This window comes from Nomascus leucogenys, chromosome 4, assembly GCF_006542625.1.
Source record: "Nomascus leucogenys isolate Asia chromosome 4, Asia_NLE_v1, whole genome shotgun sequence".
In the NCBI taxonomy this organism is placed as follows: domain Eukaryota; kingdom Metazoa; phylum Chordata; class Mammalia; order Primates; family Hylobatidae; genus Nomascus; species Nomascus leucogenys.
Window position 1 is genome coordinate 114165555 of NC_044384.1, and position 24251 is coordinate 114189805.

General features: G+C 40.7%; 1 protein-coding gene across 4 annotated transcripts in view; it reads right to left on the bottom strand.

The window, feature by feature from the left end:
• The window catches only part of GOLGA4 (golgin A4), a 122063-nt gene extending 101478 nt beyond the window's left edge, over positions 1 to 20585 (bottom strand). For 2 of the 4 annotated variants that reach the window (XM_030812133.1, XM_030812134.1), the window contains exons 1-2: positions 20234 to 20518; positions 12024 to 12113 (exon numbers count right to left, since the gene is read on the bottom strand). In XM_030812133.1, coding sequence (XP_030667993.1) covers positions 12024 to 12113; positions 20234 to 20305 — 162 coding nt within the window. In that variant the 5' untranslated portion in view covers positions 20306 to 20518. Of the gene's footprint in view, positions 1 to 12023; positions 12114 to 20233 lie in introns of those variants that run through there. The other 2 variants (XM_030812135.1, XM_030812136.1) reach the window with 2 other exon arrangements.
• Positions 20586 to 24251: the final 3666 nt, after the last annotated feature.

A 24251-nucleotide genomic window follows, 5' to 3' on the forward strand; every position in this document is an offset into this window, starting at 1 on the left:
TCTCAACTCCATCGCTCAAACTCTGTTCAAATTGAAAACCAATTCTGCTGCAATTCTGCTAAGGATTTAATTCACCTCTTCTGTGTGGTTCCCCACTGAAGCCATCAGTTGAACCAACACTGAAGTTATACGTGTCTGAACATTCATGAAGACTATCTGAAACTCTCAGAAGATATGCATCGAAGGCTTTCAATCTATCCTCTATGTCTCATACTCTCATATATATATGTGTGTGTATATCAAAGTATATCAAAATTAGTGTCCATTGACAGCCACCTTAAAGCCTAAGGAGTCTTTGTTGACCTTGTTATTTCCTTCCTAAATAAACACACATACATATATGAGAGTGTGAGACGTGGAGGATATACAGTCATGCATTGCTTAACAATAGGGAGGGGATACATCCTGAGAAATGTGTTGTTAGGCCATTTTGTCATGTGAACATCATGGAGGGGCGTCCAAGGGAGAGAATACAGTCATCGGTTCTTAGTTTCTGTTTCTGGTTGGATCAGTAAGCACCCTTCCTCATCCCTCTCTTCCACTTATCACTAGAGACAGAAACTAAAAACCATGCCTTTAGGCTGCTAAAAGACTAAAACAAAACACAGAACAAGAACAACAGCAAAATAAGCTGGATTGGACAAGCATACTTACACAAACCTAGATGGCACAGCATACTACATAACTAGGATACATGGTAGAGCCTATTGCTCCTACGCTACAAACTAGTCCATCATGTTACTGTACTGAACATCGTAGGTGGCTGTAATACAATGGTATTTATCTATGTAAACATAGAAAAAGTATAGTAAAACTACAGAATAAAAGAAAAAATGACACAACTCTATAGGGCACTCACTTATCATGAATGAAGATTGCAGGACTAGAAATTGCTCTGGGAGAGTCAGTGAGTGAGTGGTGAGTGAAGGTGAAGTCCTAGGACATTACTGTGAGGTTTTATACCACTGGCATCAGCACAAACACATTACAACAACTACATGTCACCAGGTGACAGGATTTTTTCAGCTCCATTATAATCTTATGGGACTATTGTCATATATGCAGTCCATCACTGAACAAAACATCATTATGAGGCACATCATGTATTTTTCCTTAATCTCGGTGGTTTTGGTAGGATTACTCAATATTGTTTTTGTTTTATAAATAAAAATAAATAGGGACAGGGTTTTGCCATGTTGCCCAGGCTAATCTTGAACTCCTGGGCTCTAGCAATCCACCTGCCTTGGCCTCGCAAACTGCTGGGATTACAGGCATGAGCCATCATGCCTAGCCACAGTGTTCTTTCTGAATTCTATAATTTTCTCTTTAACTAGCATCAGTCTGAGTTTTATTGTGATTTACATATTTACGTCAATTTTTTTTTCATTTCCAGGATTTCTTTTTGTTTTTTTTTTTTGAGATGGGAGTCTCACTCTGTCACCCAGGAAGTGGTACCATCTCAGCTCACTGCAACCTCCACCTCCCATATTCAACCAATTCTCCTGCCTCACTCAGCCTCCCGAGTAGCTGGGATAACAGGTATGTGCCACCACGCCCAGCTAATTTTTGTATTATTAGTAGAGATGGGGTTTTGCCATGTTGGCCAGGCTGGTCTCAAACTCCTGGCCTCAAGTGGTCTGCCCGCTTTGGCCTCCCAAAGTGCTGAGATTACAAGCGTGAGCCACCACGCCCGGCCAATTTCCAGGATTTCTAATTAGTTCTTTTTCGTATCCATCTAGTCTAGTTTTGTTTTGGCCTGTTTTTCTTCTACAATTTTCTGTTCTTTTTAAGAAAATTATTACTTCTTCTTACGGAAAAAAGTTGTTTTAAAGTAATTTCCAGACTGTTGTATTACTTTAATTTCATCTGGAGTAAATATGTCTTAATCTCTGTTTTTACTGGTGGCCTTCTTAGCATTTATTTTAGAATTTTCATTTACAGGCTCATCTTGAAAAAGGTATTATCTTTGTCCTTCCTTCTGTGCTCATCCCTCCTTATCCAGCCAATCTGATACCCAAAGCCTTGGTTCAGGTTTCTTACCTTATGGCAATATAGGGGTTATCACAAACTCAGTCACTAAGATAATGTGAGGCTGGATTCGATTCTTGGTCATGAGGCCTCCCTAAGGACAGCAGTTTCCCATAATGGACCACTGAGAGCTCTAGGCAGCAGTTAGTGACAGCTTTTTTCAACTTCCTTTCACCAGTGGTAGGAGCCCCACATTAGCTCTCAGCTTGTTAACACAAAATCTCTGCTGTATAGAACATTTCCAGTCCTTCTCAACCAGAGTTCAAAGAGAAAATTAAATCCAAATGCCTGTATACAATGAATTGATGTATCTACTGTACATATATAGCATGGTACTAGTTTCATACCATACTTAGAAGAATAAAAAATGCAGTTACTCAAATCATTTTCCATAGGGCTTAATTCTCTCACAAAACCCTAGTTGAAAATGGCTGCCTTTGTCCCAACCCCAAACCCTCTAGGACCAGGGATTCACTCCCTCTCAGCCCAAGGAGATGTTTACCTTGTTTGTGAACTCAGATACATGTCTCAATGTTTTTTAAGTTTCATCTACTACTTCCGTGACTGAAACAGCAAGGGTGCCTCAAGGGTCAAATCACAGCATGATTTGACCGAAAGTCCTGAAGTCTTCCAGGGGAGGATTTAGCATGTTAGGCAGCATACCATCGTGACTGATTATTTCCAACAACAACCAGCAGCCTTTTTTTTTTTTTTTTTTTGAGATAGGGTCTTGCTCTGTCACCAAGGGTAGAGTGCGGTGGCGCAGTCATGGCTCACTGCAACCTCAACCTCCTGGGATCAAAAAATCTTCCTACTTCAGCCTCTTAAGTAGCTGGGACCACGGGTGCACACCACCATACCTGGCTAATTTTTTTTTTTTGGTGGAGACAGGGTCTCACTATGTTGCCCACACTGGTCTCCAACTCCTGGGTTCAAGCATTCCTCCCGCTGCAGCCTCCCAAATTGCCGGGATTACAGGTGTGAGCCATCACATCCAGCCTAGCAGTCCTTTCCCATGTGAAAAAAACTTCTTTGAAATTCCTTGAAAAACTATTATTATTTATTTCAGTGATTCTTAGATTCCTTTTCACTCATAGGCAACAAAGGCTTGATTATCATCTCTCATGTATAATACTGGCGGAAGGGCCTAAAAAGTTTAGTGCCTTAGCAAAAAAGTTTAGTGTCTTAGCAAGGGTGTAAATCCCTCTGCCTCAAAGACAGATGGCCCTGTTTCTTTTTTTTTTTTTTTTGAGATGGAGTTTCACTCTTGTTGCCCAGGCTGGAGTGCAGTGGCATGATCTTGGCTCACTGGAACCTCTCTACCTCCCGGGTTCAAGCGATTCTCCTGCCTCAGCCTCCTGAGTAGCTGGGATTACAGGCGCCCGCCAACACGCCCAGCTAAGTTTTTGTACTTTTAGTAGAGATGGGGGGGGGGTTCGCCATGTTGGCCAGGCTGGTCTCGAACTCCCGACCTCAAGTAATCCACCCTCCTCGGCCTTCCTAGGTGCTGGGATTACAGGCATGAGCCACCACACCTGGCAGATGGTCCTGTTTCTATCTTCCCAGATACTGTTAAGTACAACTGTTAGTAGAACCTTATGATTTTGGGTCAATTAAATTCATCCAACCTGTGGCCCAGGATGGCTTCAAATGAGGCCCAACACAAGTTCATAAACTTTCTGAAAACATTGAGACTTTTTTGCTTTTTCTTTTTTTTTTTTTTTTTAGCTCATCAACTATTATTAGTGTTAGTATATTTGATGTGTGGCCCAAGACAATTCTTCTTCTTTCAATGTGGCCCAGGGAAGCCAAAAGATTGGATACCCCTGTAAAAAGTATCTATGATAATATACTCTACAGAAGATCCAAGAATAAAATGGTTTACAGAAGCAGCAGGTGAAGAAATATCCAGTACATAATGTGGGTAAATCATGTTGATCAAATTTAAGACCACAACTCAAGGCTCTATTTTGTCTGTATGGATAGTTTTACTACATAGAAAGCCTTTAAACAAAATGACAGCATAACAAGGTATCTAACTTTCTCTAGTCTTAATCGCCAATGAAAAGACCAAGGGTATATAAGATGGGAAAAAACATGTATCAGCCCAGCAACCAGGAAAGAAGATGCAATTTAGATTCAAGGAAGTTTTGCTAAGTCCATGACTCCTCAGGCCTAAGTAAAATAAGTCATCAAAGATCAGCTTTCCACTCCAATTATGAGAATACTCAGCATATGCAACAAGAAAGTGGAACCAAAGGTTTGTTCTTCAAAAGATCAACAAAATTGACAAACCATTAGCTAGACTGACAGAGGGGAAAAAAGAAGACTCATATCATGAAAACCAGGAATGAAAAAGAAGAAATTACCACTGAATGTGCAGAAAAGGATTACAAAGCTAAAAGGTTTTTGCCTCATTTGAGCATGGGCTGCTTAGTTAGCAGCCTGCAAATGACAGACTTGACTGCTGTGACTGCCTGAGACTCAGGAGCTGTTACAAAAACTACCTAATTTAGGATTTCAGTTTGTTTATGTACAAGTTAGGCCACAGTTCCTTACATAGGGACTCAAGATATATAGGTAGCCTCAGGCCAAATTTAGTTTAATTTATGCCAACAAATGAGATAAATGAAATGGACAAATTCCTAGAGATACACAAATTACCAAAACTAACTCAGGAAGAAGCAAAATCTGAACAGAGCTATAAAAAGTAGATACTGAATTAGTTATCAGAACACTTCCCTCAAAAAAAAGCCCAGGACACATGATTTCAATGGTAGATTCTACCAAACATTTAAAGAAGAATTAATAGCAATTCTTCACAAACTGTTGAAAAAATACAAGAGAGGTGAACACTTCCCAACTCATTTCATGAGGCCTGTATTACTGATACAAAAACCAGGTTATCACAAAAAAAGAAAACTGCAGACCAGCATCTCTTAAGAATATAGACACAAAAATCCTCAACAAAATACTAATGAATCAATCCAGTAATATATAAAAAAGATTATATACCAGAAACAAGTGACATTTATTGTAGGAATACACAGTTAATTTAACCTCTGAAAACCAATTAATATGATATTCAATATAATAAAGGATTTAGGAAGGAATGTTTCTCATGTATTACTTTGAAGATACTTCCCAGTAATCCCTAAAACGATGCCTTTAAGCCATATAAGCCTTGAAACATAAAATAAATCTCTAAAATGTGCTTAAGAATTCTCAAAAACTGGGGCCAGGTGTGGTGGTTCATGCCTGTAATCCCAGCACTTTAGGAGTCCAAGGTGGGCAGATCACTTGAGGCCAGGCGTTCGAGGCCAGCCTGGCCAACATGGTGAAACCTCATCTCTACTAAAAACACAAGTATTAGCTGGGCGTGGTGGCACATGCCTGTAATCGCAGCTATTCAAGAGGCTGAGGCAGGAGAATCACTTGGACATGAGAGGCAGAGGTTGTAGTGAGCCGAGATCATGCCACTGCACTCCAGCCTGAGCAACAGAGCATATACATATAGCATATATATATTTTTTCATATGTATATGTGTATATATATATATATATATATGAAAACACACCTAATTCTGGAATTTAATTTAAATATTGTTTTAATTTAAAAACAATATGAAAGTTGTTCGTGGATGAGTCCCCAGGATAACAATGGACATGTTTACTATGGCCCCTAATAAATGAGGAAGTGTCTCAGGAAGACAGCAAACCAGAGAGAGCAGGATAGGAGGCAAAGTGAAGCTATCAATCCTTCCTTCATAAATTCAATAGGCAAAGCGACGCAGAGATAACATCCCTAGGACCCTAATCCACATAATAGTCCATCTGTTCCCCTCCCCTCACACAAGGACCTAAAAAGAGGAAGTGAAGCAGCCCCTCCCCTCTTCCAAGGCTGTCCCTAATAACTTAGTTAGCACCTACTATGTGCAAGGTACCACGCTAGAGATGTACATGCCTTCTTACTGGTAATCCCCGAAACTTCAAAAATTTCTCATTTTACAAATGAGAAAACCTGAGACTGAAAAGTTAACTTTAATAGATCTTTCAGTCAGCAAATGGCAAAGCCAGGATGTAAACTTGGGCTGATTCAGGTAACACCAAAAAACCATCCTTTCCTCATCAGTCTATTCCAGGTCTTATTCCAGGTACTAATACAGTACATAGATTTTTACTCCCTTAAAAAAAATCATTAGACTCAGTTATAAAAAGAAAGTAGATACATGCTACAACACAAATGAATCTTGAAAACATTAAGCTAAGTAAAAGTGGTCAGACACAAAAGGTAACATATCGAATGATTCCATTTATATAAAATATCCAGAAAAGGTAAATCCATTAAGACAGAAAGCAAATTAATGGTTGCCAGGGGTTGGACGAAGGAGGAGTGGGAATGACTGCTTAATCAGCGTGGGGTTTCATTTGGGGGTGATGGAAATGTTATGGAACTAGATAGATGTGATGAATGTACAACACTGGGGATGTACTAAATGCTACTTAATTGTTTGCTTTAAATGGTTAATTTATGTTATATGAATTTAAACTCAATTAAAAAAAAAAATCAGGGTCCCTTGAGCCCAAGAGTTGGAGGCCAGCCAGAGCAACATAGTGTGATACCCTATCTCTGAAAAAGTCCAGGTCCAATCTGGAGTGGGGCAGAGGACAGGAGGATGTTAGCTTCATTTGCTCTAGTTAATCCCTTACAGGATCCTACATTACATATTGCTCTAAAGCAACCCAGAACTAGGGAAGCAAAAAAGATTAACCTCAAGCAACAACAAGGACAGGAAGCCCTACTCTGAGGATAGTGGGGCTATGCCTAGGATCACCAGGAGAGAGTGCTATGATCAAATAGACAGATCTGCCATTTGCACAGGATAGGAGAGTACCCAGAGTAGACTTATGTAGACTTCAGAGTCAATGCGAATTCAGTCTACTCTCCTCTGCCTTCAATGTTTATAATAATATAGATTTTTTTATGTTCCTTTTTCTTTTTTGAGATGGATTTTTGCTTTTATTGCCCAGGCTGGAGTGCAATGGCACGACCTCGGCTCACTGCAACCTCCGCCTCCTGGGTTCAAGCGATTCTCCTGCCTTAGCCTCTCGAATAGCTGGTATGGTTTTGAATCAAAGACAAAGAGAACAGTGGAACAGAATATAGAAAGCTCAGAAACAAAGCCACTCAAATATGGACATGAATGTAAAACGATACTCATTAAGACAGTGTGGTATCAAAGACAAAGAGAACAATGGAAGAGAATAGAGAACTCAGGAATAAAGCCACTCAAATATGGACATATGGACACAATTAATGAAAAAATGTAGAACAGTAGAGCAGTGTGAAAAAGATGAGACAACTGGATATACATACTGGAGGGGATGAAACTTGATCCCTACTTCACACCATATTGAAAAACCATTTCCTGGGCTCAAGGGATCCTCCTGCCTCAGCCTCCTGAGTAGCTGGGACTACAGGTGCACACCACTGTGCCTGGCTTGGATTTATTTTAAGTGTTAAGTGTTTTTTTTTTTTTTTTTTGGCCCTGTGCGGTGACTCATGCCTGTAATCCCAGCACTTTACGAGGCCAAGGTGGATGGATCACTTGAGCTCAGGAGGTTGAAGCTGCAGAGTGCTGAGACTGTGCCACTGTGCTTCAACCTGGGCAAAAGAGTGAGACCCTGTCTCAAAAAACAAAAATATGCTTTTTTTTTAAAAGAAAATGTGGAAATTTAGCTCAAAACATAAATATTTCTCCACCGCAACAGTAGACACAGTAAAGTCTACATTATCTGGAATGCTTAGGTGGTAGAATGGTTTAAGTTAATTTCCTGGTCAATTAAAAAAAGGTTTTGCCTTTTTATCTATTGCTGAAAATACTAATATGTCTACTTTCCTGTGTTGGTAAATACTGTATATAAACCCAAATAAATCTGTCTTTGTTTGGAGTGCCTCAGGCTTCTTTATAAAAGGGACATAAAGGCCGGCGCGGTGGCTCACGCCTGTAATCCCAGCACTTCGTGAGGCCAAGGCGGGTGGATCACCTGAGGTCAGGAGTGCAAGACCAGCCTGGCCAACATGGTGAAACTCTGTCTCTACTAAAAATACAAAAAGTTAGCCAGGCATGGTGGTGGGTGCCTGTAATCCCAGTTACTCAGGAGGCTGAGGCAGGGAGAATTGCTTGAACCCGGGAGGCGGAGGTTGCAGTGAGCTGAGATCACACCACTGCACTCCAGCCTGGGTGACAGAGTGAGACTTTGTCTCAAAAAAAAATAATAATACTAATGATGACAACAAAACAAACCTATAAGGATTTTGACTGGGATTGCACTGAGTCTAAAGATTAGTTTGGAGAAAGTCTTAATATTGCAAATCAATCTTTATCATCTTTTTAGTATTATAAATAGCTTTCTACAGTAAGCCTTGTGGATATACATTTAAAATGCTATTGTTCTATAGGACAGATTTCTAGAAATGGGATTTCTAGATAATAGGGTATAAGTTAATTTTAAAAATATATAAGCTATATATAAGATATAAGCTAATTTATATATTATATATAATAGCTAATAATAGTAATAATAATAATATAATAAGCTAATATATATAATATATAAGCTAATTTAAAAACTGTAAAAATACGGCCAGGCACAGTGGCTCACGCCCGTAATCCCAGCACTTTGGGAGGCCGAGGCGGGCAGATCACGAGGTCAAGAGATTGAGACCATTCTCAGCAACATGGTGAAACTCCATCTCAAGTAAAAATACAAAAAATTAGCTGGGCGTGGTGGCGAGTAGTCTCAGCTACTCGGGAGGCTAAGTCAGGAGAGCCACTTGAACCCGGGAGGCAGAGGTTGCAGTGAGCGAAGACTGCACCCCTGAACTCCAGCCTGGCGACAGAGCAAGATTCCATTTCAAAAAAAAAAAAATTGTAAAAATACATACAAATTGTCCTGATGGGGATTACTTTAAAACAATTAAAAAAAAGAAAACCTTTATTTAGATGTTGAGAGCAAAATAAACAAAAGGTACATAGTACAGTTTTTGCACTCAAAGTTCATGTTATATACACTATAACCTTGGTGCATATACTGAAATGATCTGATAAAGTTGCATAAAAGTACTGAGTATATACAGTTTTCTGGGATCTTATTTTCTTAAGTATTATTTACATTATTGCATTTCTTTAACTTTACGATTTCAAATACAATATTGTTGAACTCAGTTTATACATATAACCAATTTGAATGAAAGCTGCAGTACTGAGTTGTAATGTTTTTGCAATCAGTATTAATGGCATCATTTCTATACTCGGTATATTGATTGACATTATAGTATATTAGTTTGCATACAATAAAGTGAAACACTGAAAATAGTGCAGAATTATGTTGATTGCTACCATGTGTTTTTTTGTTGTTGTTTTGTTTTTGTTTTTTTGAGACAGTGTCTCGCTCTGTCGCCCAGGCTAGAGTGCAGTGGCACGATCTCAGCTCACTGCAAACTCCACCTCCTGGGTTCAATCGATTCTTCTGCCTCAGCCACCCAAATAGCTGGGATTACAGGGACGTGTCACCACGTCTGGCTAATTTTTGTATTTTTTTAGGGTTTCACCATATTGGCCAGGCTGGTCTCGAACTCCTGGCCTCAAGTGATCTGCCCACCTCGGCCTCCTAAAGTGCTGGGATTACAGGCGTGAGCCACCGTGCCTCGCTGACTGCTACCATTGCTTTTTAAAAATACTTTTTAAAAATCTAGGATGCTTTAAAACAATTTAATTGAATATACCTTTACAAAATAATTATTTCTGAAAGATTTGGTTTTAGCACTCTTTTACAATCGATCAAGTCAGCTAAAGGTTATTTATTTCTTTCTAAATTTTAATATTAACAATCCTAGCTAAGAGATGGTTTCGGATAGAATGACAAAGCATTGTCATCACTTCATCTCCTTGCTTTTTAAGCTTTTTTGACAACTTTAACAGGTACTTTGATCACAGAGTGCAATCTAAACCTTACTTCAACTTATTTTATAATAAATAAAGGATTTTTCAATTATATAATTACGTTTTTTGTTAAAAGGACATTAATTTTTTCATCATCTCCCTATACCCTAGGGAAGTTTCTCACTTTGTTAAACTTCTAAGATAGAAGGTACTGTCAGGGATGGAAAATGGATGGGAACCAGGCTTTTTTTTTTTTTGAGAGACAGGGTCTTACTGTGTCACCTAGGCTGGTGCAATCATGGTTCACTGCAGCTTCGACCTCCGAGACTCAAGTAATCCTCCTGCCTTAGCCTCCTGAGTAGCTGGGACCACACAGGTGCATGCCACCATACATGGCTAATTTTATTTTATTTTATTTTTGCAGAAACAGGGTCTCACTCTGTTGCCCAGGCTGGTCTCAAACTCCTGGACTCAAGCAATCCTCCTGCCTTGGCCTCCCAAAGTGCTGGATTACAGGCATGAGCCACCATACTTGGCCTAAAACTAAGAACTTCTGTTCATCAAAGGACATCATTAAGAAAATGAATGGCAAGCCACTGAGTGGAAGATAGCTGCAAGATATATATTCAACAAAAAACTCCTATGTATTCTATATTTTTTTAAAAAACTCCTACAAATCAATTTTTTAAAAAAAGATAATCCAATAGAAAAATGGGCAAGGGACTTAAGCACTCACAAAAGAAGGCATCAAATGGGCAATAAACAGATGAAAATGCTCAATCTCATTAGTTATCAGAGAATGCAAATTAAAACCAAAATGAAAGACCACCACCATAACAGCTGAAATGAAAAAGACTGTTTTCCAGCATATTTACACAGAGTAGAAAAATAAAGATTCTTAAAAATATAGGGCAAAAGCAACTTTCATAAGCTCCTGGTGAGAATTTAAATTTCTACAACCACTCTGGAAAACCATCAGCATTATCTTCTTACGTGTTAAAATGGAGCAGTGATTCTACTCCAAAGTACATACCAACAGAAATGCAGGTACATGTACACCAAAAGAAACGTACAATAATGTTGATGGCAACATAATTCATAGTAGCCAAAACCTGTAGACAACCCAAATGTTTAACTACAATGTTTACATTTAGAAAGCATATTTAAGAGGTAAAACTATTAAAAAAAAAAAAAAAAAAAAAAAGGAAGCAAGCAAATACCAAAAATTCAGGACGGTGGTAATCCTTCAGGGAGAAAGGGAGCATGACAGTGCTGACAGTGTTCCTTTGCTTGACCTGGGAGGATTCACTTCATGATAATTTGCTGATCTGTGCATTTATGTTTTACCTTCTTTTTGTACATGTGTTACACTTCACAGAAAAAAAAAAAGTTGGAAATAATGAGTTTTAATGCCAGCTGCTGGTTACATGGAATAAGTTCAATAAGTTACTTCTCAGTTTCCACTCACCAGCTTGAAAAAATGCTATGTTGAACAAATTTATCAAATTATTCTGAAAACTTCAACTATTAAATCCAGAACGTATTATCCTCTCAAATTAAGGTTCTCAACAAACCATACTTTATAAAGCATAATTGGGAGAATTGCTTGAGCCCAGGAGTTCAAGACCAGCCTGAGCAACATAGTGGGATCCCGTCTATGAAAAGTTTAAATGTTAGCCAGGCAGGTGGCATGCGCCTACAGTCCCAGCTACTCAGGAGGCTGAAGCTAGAGGATCACTTGAATCCAGAAGGTCAAGGTTGCAATGAGTAGTGATCGTGCCACTGCACTCTAGCCTGGGTGACAGAACCAGACCCTGTCTCAAAAACATACATACATACATACATTACATTACATACATACATACATACATAAATCATAACTGCTATTTGTGGAAAAAAAAGACTAATTGTGTTACTAATAAAAACTCTAGCTAGGAATTAAATAGGTGACCTGTCAAAATAGTTCCCCATTTTGTTATCAATGGCATTACATTTTAGATTAATTAGTTTCTTGTGAGAGGTATACTAGAAAAGGAATTCCAAACTTACCTCTCTATTGGGTGTACCTTCATCAAGTTGCTCTGTAAATGAAGATGTCCTGCTCCTCACTCTTGTTGGTGTTGAAGAATTGGAGGAAGCCTAGATTTAAAAATTATTGCACAAATTAGCAAGACTATATTGACTAGTGAACTACGTACTAGGTAGTCCTTCTCTCAGTCCATGCCCAAAGAATTCAGTGAAAGAAAGGAAAAGAGCAAAAACATGAAAAGCAGAAAAGGATAACAAATATAATCAACTAGAAAACCCAGGCTACCTACCAGGTCCCTGGCCTAACTCTGCCACCAACTAGAACTATGATCTTAGCTACATGAACTTTTTGAGGACTATGTGTCTCCATACATAAAGTTGTGATACTAATGTAAGATGATAATATTAGAGAAAACTGAAGCCAGGTGAGGGGTATATAAAAACTCTCTGCACTATCTTTATAACTTTTCTATAAACCAAAATTATTCCAAAATTAGAAGTTCATTAAAAAAAAGGCTGTCAATTCAATCTTTAAGATCCCTTCTACCTTCTAGCTCTAACATTCAATAGTATGAAATGCACAGATAAACAGCACTTGCCCACCTAATTAATGGCCTTGCTTTGAGCTTACCTTGAATACCACTGCTAAATACTGAGATGCTATTCCATTTAGCTCTGTAATTGACAGCCTGACTCCTATAATCCTCAATGCAAAAAAACTCAGGAGAAAGGGCTCAAAATTTAAACTAGAGGTCTGGGGTCTACGCTAAGGTGAACTAAAAACAACCCTAAAAGTATAAAACCAAAACTTCGCGATCCCCCTACACGCACAGCAAAATAGATCTGAACTCAGATCTATTTTGAGAAATGAATGAGTCATGGTACCTGACCTCTTTTTATAGTCTGCACTTTACAAAAGGCAGTTAATAAATATTTGTCAAATAAATGACTGAATGAATAAACAAGTGGAACTCTGGTCTGTGGTATCTGTGCACAAACTGCTGTGGTTAGGGTGGAACTGAGAGGTCGTGAGGAATAGTATACAAACATACACATACTCTATATACACATATATACATCCACACAGACATATACATATTTAGCTTATGATAAAAGTAACATTTTGCATCAGGATAGACATTCAATAAATGTTGGGACAACTGGCCATCCATATGGGGCAAGACACACAAATCATATCCTTACTTCATACTTAAGCTATATTAAAGATTTAATTTTTTTAATTGAAATACAAAAAATTCAAGAGTCTATTTCTACAATCTCTGAATGGGAAAGAGATTTTTACGTGAAAAACAAATCAAAGCAGCAGTTTAACTGGGAGGTTAGGAAAAGCATCTACAAATATGACAAAAGTTTAATAACCTTTTTTCTATCAACAGCGCTTGTAAGTCCATAAGTTAGAACTCAGAAAACTTACTAACCCAATCTTCTTTTTATCTGAGACGGGGTAACATGAGCTCCATCAATGAAACACATGAGACTTCGAGTCATAAGTGAGTGATGTGAAAAAACAGACATACAAATAAAGTTCATCATCTGATGACAATGGAGACAGAACTTCATGCATCCACGCAGATATAAGCTGTGAGTGACAGATGCAATGCTGGTGCCAAGCTGAAGCAGCTGCAACACAGAGCAGTCTCCCCAGTGTAACTGGATGTAGCAATCAGCTCAGACTTTTGGGACCTCAAGGAAATTCTGTAGGCTAAAGACTCTTCAGTAAATTCTTTTTCTGCTTACCTAGATTGACTAAGATTTTGTTGCTTACAACTAAGAACTCCAACACCTTCTAAAAGATGAACCAGAAAAATCAGTACAACAGATGAAATTAGCTATGTGCAGAAGTCACCTTAAGGGATGAGATATCCTCTCCCACCAAAGACAAAACAGGAAGAATAAGGACTTAAAAATATGAACAAGAGTAGTGGTGCGCGCCTGTAATCCCAGGACTCAGGAGGCTGAGGCAGGAGAATTGCTTCAACTCGGGAGGCAGAGGTTGCAGTGAGCCAAGATTGTGCCACTACACTCCAGCCTGGGTGACAGAGCAAGACTCTGTCTCAAAAAAAAAAGTATATAAACAAGAAAATGAATCAATGTGAAATAAAGTTGAAGCCTTAGCAACGGTTTAAATGTCTAGAAATGACTAAAAGTCAACATTGCACTTAGAAAATGGCAAGGGAAAGCACAGTCACTGTGTAGTGTTAGTCTCAGTCTTGGAATAAGTTTGAGCCTACCTTGAACACCACATTCAAATTACAAATGTTCAAAGAACATCAGAAATAGCTTTCATTAAAGTTGAGATAAATTCCATAAACCTTTCCACACCTAGAGCCATAATTTGCAAACTATGCCAGTGCCAGCTTCAAAGGCTGTAGGTGCCTCAAAGGCTGCCACTATGGGGGCAGCCTTTTGTATCTATGTATTTATAAATGATTATATGTAAGAACTCCTTTAATAAAACGGTCAGTGGGTGGTAAAAAGTTAGAAAAGTACTACTAGACTACAGGAAATACCTCTTGACTAATCAACTCTCTCTGTTGTGATTCCATCATGTCTAAGAAATCTCTGGGTTATTAATTCAGCTTTCCAAATATCCAGATGCCAGGACAGGGCTACCTTAGACAGTGACCTTCCAACTGCTTAAAAAGTATACCTCACTGCAAATCTTAAAAACTGGCATTATGGGCCGGGCGCGGTGGCTCACGCTTGTAATCCCAGCACTTTGGGAGGCCGAGGCGGGCGGATCACGAGGTCAGGAGATCGAGACCACGGTGAAACCCCGTCTCTACTAAAAATACAAAAAGAAAAATTAGCCGGGCGTGGTGGCAGGCGCCTGTAGTCCCAGCTACTCGGAGAGGCTGAGGCAGGAGAATGGCGTGAACCCGGGAGGCGGAGCTTGCAGTGAGCCGAGATTGCGCCACTGCACTCCAGCCTGGGCGACAGAGCGAGACTCCGTCTCAAAAAAAAAAAAAAAAAAAAAAAAAAACTGGCATTATGTCTTACACCTTGGCCTCATATGGTCTAATCAGTAACTGAGAGCTTCATCAGCTCTGGAGAAACTGATAAAAAACCAAATAACGGGGTTTACAAAGTTTAACAGGTTCTAACATATTCTCCCCAGAAAAGTTTAACATATTCTCCCCAGAAAAGTAGTACTATCCGGCAAAACATGGCCTGATGGCTTGTTGATCTTCCTCTGGATCTTCCCCTGGAGTTGTAAGAGTAAGGATTATACGAGAAAATGGACGTGAGTATAAAGTATAAAACAGTGCATACAGAACTAACTGTACTTCAGCATTTGTCCCAGGTGCCTGGTTCCTTAATGGGCTATCCTCACTTCAAGATATAAAGGGATTTAGGTTCCTTCAAACCAAACTTGAGCTGATTAATTGCAATAGCCATAAGACATCTGAGTCAGCTTTCTAAGCTGTTAACCAAAAAACCTGACAGCTACATCCAGACCCACAATTAATATTTTATTGCCCACTACCTAATTATTAACTGACCACAATTATACTCAATTTCAGTGTAAGAAAAACCATTTTGGCTGTGCACAGTGGCTCATGCCTGTAATCCCAACACTTTTGAGAGGCCAAGGCAAGACGATCACTTGAGGCCAGGAGTTCAAGACTGCCTGAGTAACACAGTAAGACCTTGACTCTACAAAAACTTAAAAAAAAGAAAAACCATTTTAGTCATTGTGATGGGCAAAATTGTAAGATGACCCCAAATGACCCCTGCCCTGTGAATATAATGAGATATCACTCTCATAATTGTTATATTACAGGGAAAAGGGATTTTAAAGGCATATTTAAGGTTACTAGGTTACTAATCAGTTGACTATGAGTTCATCAAAAGATTACCTGGATGGGTCTAAACTAATTACATATGCCCTTCAAATATGGGTCTAGAGGGCAGGGAGACGTACTTCTGCTGTCCTGAAAGAAAGCAAAATGCCTACAGGGGCACGTGGCAAGGAGCTGCTGGTAGCCTCTAAGCCGAAAGTGGTCAGCAAGAAATGAAGGCCCCAGTCCTATAACCAGAAAGGACTGAATTCTACCACAACCACATGGGCATACAAAAGGATCCTGAGCTACAGATGAGAACGCAGCTTGGACAACATATTGATTTTAGCCTTGCAAGACCCTGAGCAGAGAATCCAGTCATGCCAAGCCAGACTTCTGACCTACAGAACTATAAAATAATAACTGGGTTCTTAGGCACTAAGGTTGTGGTAACTTGTTATGCAACATTAGAAAACTAATCCAGTCATCCTTAGGAATAAGTCTTGAATCCCTTGTCCCTATACCATGACTTTTCATTATCCATCAAGGCTCTACTCAGATGTCACCCTGATCTTCTCCAGAAATACCTTATTTTGCACAACCACAACACCCTGTACATATCACCATTACACTGAAAGTACTTGTCTCTCAACTCCATTGTGTAGGGACTACATAGACCCTTCAAAGCAAATGCAACATCCAGCAGAGGACCTACGCATTCACTGTTCATAACTAACATCTGGTTCATTTCACTCTCCCTACACCAGCTATGGATTAGTCACGGCAGAGACACAGCCATTGAATCCTCATCACAGCACTGTTGTAAGTCACTGCCAAATCAATTTGACATCCCAGTTCTAAAAGAGCAGTCAAAGTAACTTGGGGTTAATTCTTCAAATAAACTTTTATATTTTAGGTACCAAACTTATTAAAGCCTTTCATCATGTTCTTAATAAACTACCTTCTGATCTAAATGTTTTCTCTGGGACTCATGCTTTCCCTAGGACTCATGCTTTCCCCAGTTTCAAGACTGAAACTATTTAGTAAACTTGGATTCACAATAAGGCTATGTCCCTTCAGAAAGGACTCTTTTCCCTGTTACCTGTGGAACTGTTTGCTGGTTTTTTGTTTTTGTTTTTTAAATTTGTATCACATAAACTATTATTTTGGGGTCTCACTCTAAAAGAGTGAGGTCAGTTGCCATCTCTGAGCTGAGGGAAAAAAATAAGGGATCATTCTGCAGGCATAAGGAGGGGCCCATATGTTGATTTTGTAAAAATACACATAACATAAAATTTACCATTTTAAACATTTGTAGGTGTACACTTCAGTGGCATGAACTACATTCACACTGTTGTGGAATCACCACCATCCATCTCCAGTACGTTTTCATCTTTCCAAACTAAAACTCTGTACCCACTAAACAGTAACTCCCCATTCTCTCCTCTCTCCAGCCTTTGGCAACAACCATTCTATTTTCTGTCTCTACGAATCTGACTACTCTAGGTACCTCAATTAAGCGGAGTCATGTATTCGTCCTTTTGTATCTGCACTTCTATAATTTTTAAGTTTTAGAAGTACTTGAAAAGGCTAAAAATGTTTTAAAGTATTTGTATTCATGTACTACATATATCCCAAGAAATTACAATGTCCGTATTACTTATTGATGTTTCTTTTACTGACTTAGTTCTTTCAGGAGTTTAAAAATCCAAAATAGGTATTTGTTGTTAAAACATAATTTTTTTTTTTTTTTGAGTCAGAGTCTCCCTCTGTCCTCCAGGCTGGAGTGCAGTGGCATGATCTCAGTTCATTGCAACCTCTGCCTCCCAGGTTCAAGCAATTCTCCTGCCTCAGCCTCCGGAGTAGCCAGGATTACAGGCGTGTGCCACCACACCCCACTAATTTTTGTATTTTTAGTAGACCTCAAGTGATCCGCCCGCTTTGGCCTCCCAAAGTGCTGGGATTACAGACATGAGCCATGATGCCAGGCCAGAAATGGGATTTTGCCATCTTGGCCAGGCTGGTCTTGAACTACTGAGTTCAAGCGATTCGAAGTGCTGGGATTACAGGCGTAAGGCCACCATACCAGGACACATTTTTTGTTTCTAAGATCACAACAATTCACAAGCAGGGAGAAAAATATATGGCAGGCAGAAAGGAAGGTTACAAAATAATTATCAAAAGTAGAGCACGAATGGCCAGGCGCAGTGGCTCACGCCTGTAATCCCAGCATTTTGGGAGGCCAGGGCTGGCGGATCACCAGAGGTTAGGAGTTCGAGACCAGCCTGGCCAACATAGTGAATATACATACAATCCAAAAGGATTATTTTAAACCTTTTGTACACAAAGTGATTTTATTTGATCCAGATACCCTGTCTCACCAGAAGCATTAAGCTATAGAAACAGAGCTCTTATATCTTAGTCTGTGACTAGCTTATTATTACTAAAAACCTGTTAATGAACAAAAACAATTCATTTTCACGAAGAAAAGCTAAACGCTACAAATGAGAAAAAGCACACTCAGTAATTCACCAGCACCTTAAAGTATATTCTTCTTAAGCTAGTTTTACTATGTGTGTATATAAATACACTTACATACAGATTCTTTTTCCCAAAACTGGGATCACATTTTACCTGCTGCTTCTGTCTTTTAACACAAATATCTTTCTGTGTTAATACTTTTCTGAAGCCTCTAACACTTGCTGCATAACATTAGGCAAGTTACTTCACCTCTTTGAGCCTCACTCCATCTATAAAAGAGGAATTATAGTATTATCTACCTCACAGGTTTATGTGAGATTAAATAAAATAATCTGTGTAAATAAGCAAAATGTCTGGCACATACTAAGGACACAGTAAATGTTGACTTTTTATGGCTGCATAATAACCTATCAAGCATAACTAACTGCCTGATAAAATTTAACCAATTCTGTATTGTCGGACATTTTTGGCTAGTTTTTAACCTATTAAAACAACATTGACATGAAAATCCATAGAGCTAAATCTTTAATACATCCTAAATTTTCTTAGAATAAATTTCTAGAAATGGAATCCTGGCTCAATTACATTTTATACATTCCCAAGTGGAAGTGCCTTACATTCACTAACATGCCCATTTCCTCACATTCCTCATCTCTACCTCACTTTTAAAGTTTATCTTTGTTTCTTAATTAACAGTGTTTTGTAAAATTTTAAATGACTGCAATAGATGGTATGAAAAGGACGTTCTTTACTACTTAAATTTTAATTACCACTTGCACTTGAGAAAAGAAGCAACCCTTCAGTGTTGTGTTCTGATGTTTTTCTCAAGCACTGTTTTACTACACGAGCTTTAAATTAAAAAAAAAAAAACTTCAATTTATAGTTTCAGAATAAACCTAATGCAATCGTTGTATGTTAAGAATTTAGAAATGCCTCCAAGTTAGTCAAAACTCAGCTTTTCTTGAAACCGCAAAGACCAAAAACCCTAAAATTAAGGGACAGATCCGCTCAATCTGTTGAAATTCAAAAAGGCTGGGAAGAAATTAAGCAGAAACCGTCGTCTTCGCTGTTAAGACTCTGTCAGCATCGAAACATCTCCAGTGAACGCTTAGGAAACTGTTTCTTTAAATTAATACTACTAACACGCCTCCTTTTCCCTGGAAACGCATTTCCTAAAGCAACAGCATTCCTGAAAAACAAGCACAACCCTGCCCGCAGAGCAGCAGAGCAGCAAGACTTAAAAAGCAGAGCAGAGTTCCGGACAGGCAGAGTGTCTGCCCCTCCGCCCGCCAGTCCCGGATTAACCAAGTTATGCGAAGTGACTAACTCGTGACAGCCTCGGGCGCTGGACGCCGGCCACGCCGCCACATCTTTCAGGTCCCACCGCTCCTACCAGCAGCCTGACCCAGGATGGCTCTACTCCCCAGCCTTCAATCCCTGGACCTGGTTTTGGAATTAGGAGACTTCCGTCAAGGGTCAGTTGTGCGGGATCCTGGCCATTCCACACAAAATCTCACGATGGGCAAGAGAGAGGGGGACACCTCGAGCAGAGGTCAGATATCACAAGGGACCCGGGTTTTCCCACCCCGCCCTCATTCCCAGCGTGGGGTCTCAGATGGGTGGGGGAACCTCAAATACAGATCAGAAATCATGCAAGTTCGGAGTCTGGCCTTAGGAGAAAACTCTTAACGGAGATGGGGTGTCACGAGGGATCCAGCCAGCCCCATCCACTCATTACTGGATGAAGTTTTGCGATGGGAAAATCCAGGTCAGGAGTTACGGACGACCTGCACCGCCCGGAGCTCCTTCTGGGTCCGGAGCTTGGGAAGAGTCCGGGTTAGAGGTCAAAAGTCACGGAAGAACTCCCCAACTCCCCCCGCCTCTTTCGTCCGCGGGCCAGTTCAAGGGGTATTCGGAACTAGGGGAGGAGAGCGGCGGCCATCGTACCTGAGCAGGAGCCAGCGCCTGCTGGAACTGCTGCTGCTCCTCGCTGATCTTTTGCTTTAGTTTCTTGAACATGGCGCAGCGTACGTAGGGTCCTGAGTGTCAATGAGACCTGAGGGGCGAGAGCCCGGGGAGTCCCGGCCGCGGCTGCTACGGCGACTTCTCTACACCAGGGACAGCGGGGGCCAGGCCTCGCCGCCTCCTCCTTGAGCCTGTGGGCAAGTCCGGACACTCGTCCTGAGGGTGTCGGCGTCGCCGCCGCCGCGTCTCTTTCTTCCGGGTGCCACTGGCTGGCCTCGGCCCCCCATCCAGCCCCGGGAGCCGCGGCGGCGACGACAACTGCAGCAGGTGAACTGTGGGCCAAGAGCGCTTGCGCGGCCTACGTGGAGCTCACCGAGGCTAACTACGGAGCACCGGATGGGACAAGCACAATGTCGGGTCCCGCACATGCGCGCTCGGCCGGTCGCTCCCGAACTCGCTGCACTGGAGGACAAAAGGTTCGGTCCTGCCTGATTTCGTTGCGTGCGGAAACCGCCCTCGCGGCTCAGAACCGGAGCGTGGGCTAGTCTGAATACTACACTGACTCTCACCTGGGCTTTGGCCTGCGAAATCAGACGGGAAGAGTGCTGCTTCTATCGATGGCAGCAGGGCCGACGGGCCCACCGCAAAGAACACAGGGATGAGCGTCCAGGATGGGAGAAAGGGAGATCCAGAGAACCTGACACAGGCCCTAATTAATAGTGTTCTTTTCTTTAGTAGCTGTAGCTAGGATTTTATGTCTTCGGTGCCAGAGGGGCCTGCTTCCCTTCCCTGAACTCTTCCAGCGTCGGGAAGTCCCTGATACCAGGCGCCAGGGGTCCAAATGTTTTGTGCCAATAGTGTAAAACCTCAAGTGTTTGGACACCTGCTTTATTCTTTTCTTCACCGAAATCGTATATTTCACGAATTCATTCAAAAACCTTTATCAGGCCTTGGAGATGTTAAAAGAATTTACAGCCTAGTGGAAGACACAGATTCCTAATGAGTCCAAATTTACTCCTAACACCTGCAATCATCCTACAAGATTTTAATGTTTATGTGCCTCATTTATCCAAAACCCTGAACTTTGGCTGCCTGTGAATCCTCAGGTCTATTTCAGCAACCCACTTTTGCATGCTGTACCTTTGGTATCATCTGAAACTGCTTACATTGTCTCCGGTATCAAAATCTGACAGTTTATGCTGATCTCCACGTTTTAGCAAATTTTGTTTACCAGCAATAATAGGAGCAACCTGCTCTCGAGAGTCCATATTCTGATCCCTAAATGTATTAGAGCCACAGTGGGGCCTGGAACACTGCCTTAACACCTGGGCTAAGTCCTCTTATATCCCATAGTGAACACCTTATGTATGTAAGGGGTCCCCAGCCCCCGGGCCACAAACGGGTACCAGCCCATGGCCTGTTAGGAACCGGGCTACACAGCAAGAAGTGAATCTCTGGCAAGCCAGGGAAGCCTAATCTGTATTTACAGCTGCTCCCCATGGCTCACATTATCGTCTGAGCTCCACCTCCTGTCAGATCAGCTGTGGCACGAGATTCTCATAGGAGCTGGAACTACTGTGAACTAGGCATGAGAGGGATCTAGGTTATGCTCCTTATGAGAATCTAATGCCTGATGATCTGTCACTGTCTCCCATCACCCCCAGATGGGACCATCTAGTTGCAGGAAAATAAGCTCAGGGCTCCCACCGATTCTATATTATGGTGAGTTGTGTAATTATTTCATTATATATTACAATGCAATAATAATAGAAATAAAGTGCACAATAAATATAATGCACTTGAATCGTCCCAAACCATCCTTCCCCCATCCCCCTAGCCCCACCCCCAGGAAAAAATTGTCTTCCATGAAACAGGTCCCTGGCATCCAAAAGATTGGGGACCACTGCCTTATATAATTACCGAGAGTTTTTTCTGGGCTTTTTTGTTTTGTTTTGTTTTGTTTTTCAAGAGTACTTAGCTCTCAGCCAGGCACAGTGGCTCATGTCTGTAATCCCAGCACTTCAGGAGGCCGAGGCAGACAGATCATTTGAGGTCAGGAGTTCCAGACCAGCCTGGCCATCATGGTGAAACCTGGTCTCCACTAAAAATACAAAAATTAGCCAGGTGTGGTGGTGCATACCTGTAATCCAAGCTACTCGGGAGGTTGAGGCAGGAGAATTGCTTGAACCCAGGAGGCGGAGGCTGCAGTGAGCTGAGATCATGCCACTACCCTCCAACCTGGGAGACAGAGTGAGACTCCATCTCAAAATAATAATAAAAAGAGTACTTAACTCTCAACTGATGGAAGTTCAATAGGCCTTCAGCTGCTTCCAGCTCCAGATGCCCAATATACATCTTCCCCCCAATTTTCACAATTGTGCATCAAAGTGTCAATTTTATATGTATACATATATATGCATATATCTGTGTTTGTACATATATGTAGGCCCTATCAAAGCCAACTATTCTAAATAATAAATAAAAAGGATCCAAGATATCACTTAGAGAAAGACATCAGAAGAGTGATAATTATGTGAAAAGGGGGATAGCTTTGCCAGGACACAAAAAAGGAGACGGTTGAAACCCTTCATCACATGTGACACAATGTTGTTAAAACATTAAACCTCCTCACAGCCACATTCTGCTTCAGGTCTCTGCAAATTAACATTCTTTCAGTCAGAAAGAGCAGTCTTTCTGACTGCCCTTAAACCTAGAAATCACTCAATTCTTCAGCTCCTCTGGGTGGCACAAATTTGGATGCAAATCACTTTCTGTAGTCTCAGTCTTTGGCCCACTTCTCAGAATTCTGCACCAATCCAGCTGAAGCACACGGCCTGCCCCTATTTTCTGTTAGTAATTTGAACTCATTTCCTATCTAGCTGCTCAAGGATTAGCACACCTCACTGCAGAACAGGATATTTAAAACAGGCTTGCATTTCAATCATAATGATCAAAGGCCTCATAAATTTATTTTCCCAGTGGAACTAGTACCCATCTTTTTCAACACAAAGAAGCAATTCTAATAGTTATAGACCAAGCCTAACTGTCATTCTTCCACCCCTTCCAATTGCACAAAATGCAAATACTATCTCCATGTTTCAGAAAATTTTCAGAATAACATAATTGCTAGGGGTTCAGATTGCTTTCCAAGCCTTAGATAACAAAATAGCATGTCAGAAAATGCTTCTAGTCAAGAATGAATACACATCTGAAACCTTCAACTGATTTCCTACTTTCTGACCACAAATGTATCATCATTCCTTTTGCGTCGCCACACAATGCATTTTCTTAACCCTTATCAAGAATCCTTGTATCTGCCAACCACAAGAGTATAGCATAATGGTTAAGAGCACAGTCTTTGGTTTACATAAAAGTCATCAATTTTTATGCAGGGTGTGGTGGTTCATGCCTGTAATCCCAACCCTTTGGGAAGCCGAGGCAGGTGGATCACCTGAGGTCAGGAGTTCAAGACCAGCCTGGCCAACATGGCAAAACCCCGTCTCTACTAAAAATACAAAAAAAATTAACGAGGCATGGTGGTGAATGCCTGTAATCCCAGCTACTCAGGAGGCTGAGGCAGGAGAATCGCCTGGACCTGGGAGGCAGAGGTTGCAGTGAGCCGAGATCGTGCCACTGCACTCCAGCCTGGGCAACAAGAGTGAAACTCCGTCTCAAAAAATAAAAAATAAAAAAAGTCATCCATTTTCTAGTTCTTTAACCTTTGGCACTTAGGCAAACCACAGTATACAAAATCAAATGCCTAAAGGGAACAGGAGGTTATGAGTAAAGTACATATACATAGGATTTAAGACAATGGAAAATGTAGCAAAGTAACAAACGACAGTGTGAATCCATCTAGGGGCATTTTTAAATCAACGCAACAAAACAACTGTTAGAATAACATTCAGCCCAAAGCCCAGATTGTGACCTCTGAGTCTTAGCTCTCTGCATTTCATTTTCCTCATCTTTAACATTTTAATACTATTTCATAGGATTGTTG